We start from the raw sequence: 1,630 nt of genomic DNA, 5'->3' as shown, positions 1-1,630 counted from the left end.
GTTGGTATTCTTCCGTAAGCAATCTCGTGTTCGGATCCAAATGAGGTCGATCGATCCAAGAACGAAAATAATTTGAAGAAGACATGTTTTTTATGAATCAAATTCGTGTGTAAAGAGAGTAAGAGGGAGGATGAAGATATGGAGTGAATGAAGAGGAAGAGGGGTGCTTGTATTTATAGTTGAAATCCTACCGACAGCCCGAGGAAATTCCGACGGAATTCCGACGCCAACGGCTAGTTCGTCGGAATTTCCTCAGAATTTTTAAAATCCCCTAACGGCTCTCTAATGGCTATAATATATCCTCAGAATTCATCGGTTTTTTTCGAGGAATACATTTTTCCTCGGTATTCGATAAGAATATTCCAACGGATTAATATTTCCTCGGAATTCCGTCGGTATATTCCGAGGAAACCAAATTTTGTGTTTCCTCGGAATGTCCGTCAGAATACCGCCGTTTTCTTGTAGTGTCTTAGTCACCACCTTAAACCCAAAACGGTTTGGAGGTTTGTATTACTAACTTTTTATTGTTGTTTTAAGATGTTAAATAGGGTTGGGATCGTATCTGGTTAGGTTAGCTTTGAGTAAGTATTATTTTCTGTGATGCAGAGTTATTGAAAGATAATGGTAGAACTGCTTTCTTTTAGTTGACTTTAGAGTTTATTAGCTATGTAACATTTTAAAAAAATATGTTAAGAAATAAGAGTCGACTAAGCTAGATGGGATCTGAGAAAAGGATATTAGAGATATATACATATTCTCTTAATTTCATTATATCATAATTTTGCTGTTGTATCATGGCATTCGTTCTGTTATAGGCGTCCTATCTCTATCTTCTATGGCGTTTTCACGGGTATTTCTGGATAGTGATGTCCAAGAAACCCGGTTCTACCTCAGTTGGTAAGGTTTAAGGTTTCATGTATTGGAATATCACTTGTATTACTCCGCTATTGTAATGTCTGGTTTGACATTTTCTTCAGGCTGAACTCAAACTTAGATGTTGCCAACAGAGTTAATGTAGAGGTGGTCACCAAGCCTGAGACAGCGACCTTGGGGGAACTCTTTTCCTATATGAATCAGGCATCCGCTAAGGTATTATAGTCCCAATGTCTGATACATTCAATAAGATAATCTAAGTTTCTCATTGAATTTTTCCAGGTTGCTTGGTTTGAGTGCACATCAACTATTGATGATGTTGTGCACGGTTCTGGGTGGTATTATATAGGCTGCGGTGTGTGCCATACTAAGGCAACCAAAGGGTCTACAACGCTTATGTGTAAGAAATGTGGGAAGAGTGAAATTGTTGGTGTGGCGCAGTAAGTGGTTTAGATATAGTTATACACATTCTTTGACTGCAGTGGTTATTAATGGCTCTCTGTTACAGGTACCTGTCGAAGCTCTCTGCTTATGACCATAATGGTCAAGCCGTATTTGTTGTCCTTGGTGAGGAGTTGACTGGAAAGAAAGCTGCTGAGTTGGTTGAGAGATATTACCAGGTAATAAGAAACATGTATGTTTATGAGATTTAAAAACGTATTCTTACAAAAAATTTGAAGATGTATTCTGAGAATGTCTAAATGTATGTTAGGCCAATGATAGTGTGGGAGAGGATCACATAGTTCCAGTGCCTTAA

The 1,630-nt window shown here is 38.2% G+C and overlaps 1 protein-coding gene across 1 annotated transcript in view; it reads left to right on the top strand.

The window, feature by feature from the left end:
• LOC106330820 overlaps window positions 1–1,630 on the top strand; it is an 8,743-nt gene extending 7,113 nt beyond the window's left edge. Inside the window, exons 5-9 of the mRNA XM_013769230.1 lie at window positions 816–897; window positions 978–1,089; window positions 1,156–1,313; window positions 1,382–1,493; window positions 1,586–1,630. Of these exons, the coding sequence (XP_013624684.1) occupies window positions 816–897; window positions 978–1,089; window positions 1,156–1,313; window positions 1,382–1,493; window positions 1,586–1,630 (509 nt within the window). The remainder of the gene's footprint in view (window positions 1–815; window positions 898–977; window positions 1,090–1,155; window positions 1,314–1,381; window positions 1,494–1,585) is intronic.

This window comes from Brassica oleracea, chromosome C3 (genome assembly GCF_000695525.1).
Source record: "Brassica oleracea var. oleracea cultivar TO1000 chromosome C3, BOL, whole genome shotgun sequence".
Lineage (NCBI taxonomy): Eukaryota > Viridiplantae > Streptophyta > Magnoliopsida > Brassicales > Brassicaceae > Brassica > Brassica oleracea.
Note: the sequence above shows the minus strand (reverse complement) of the source record. Positions and strands in the feature narration are given on the sequence as shown.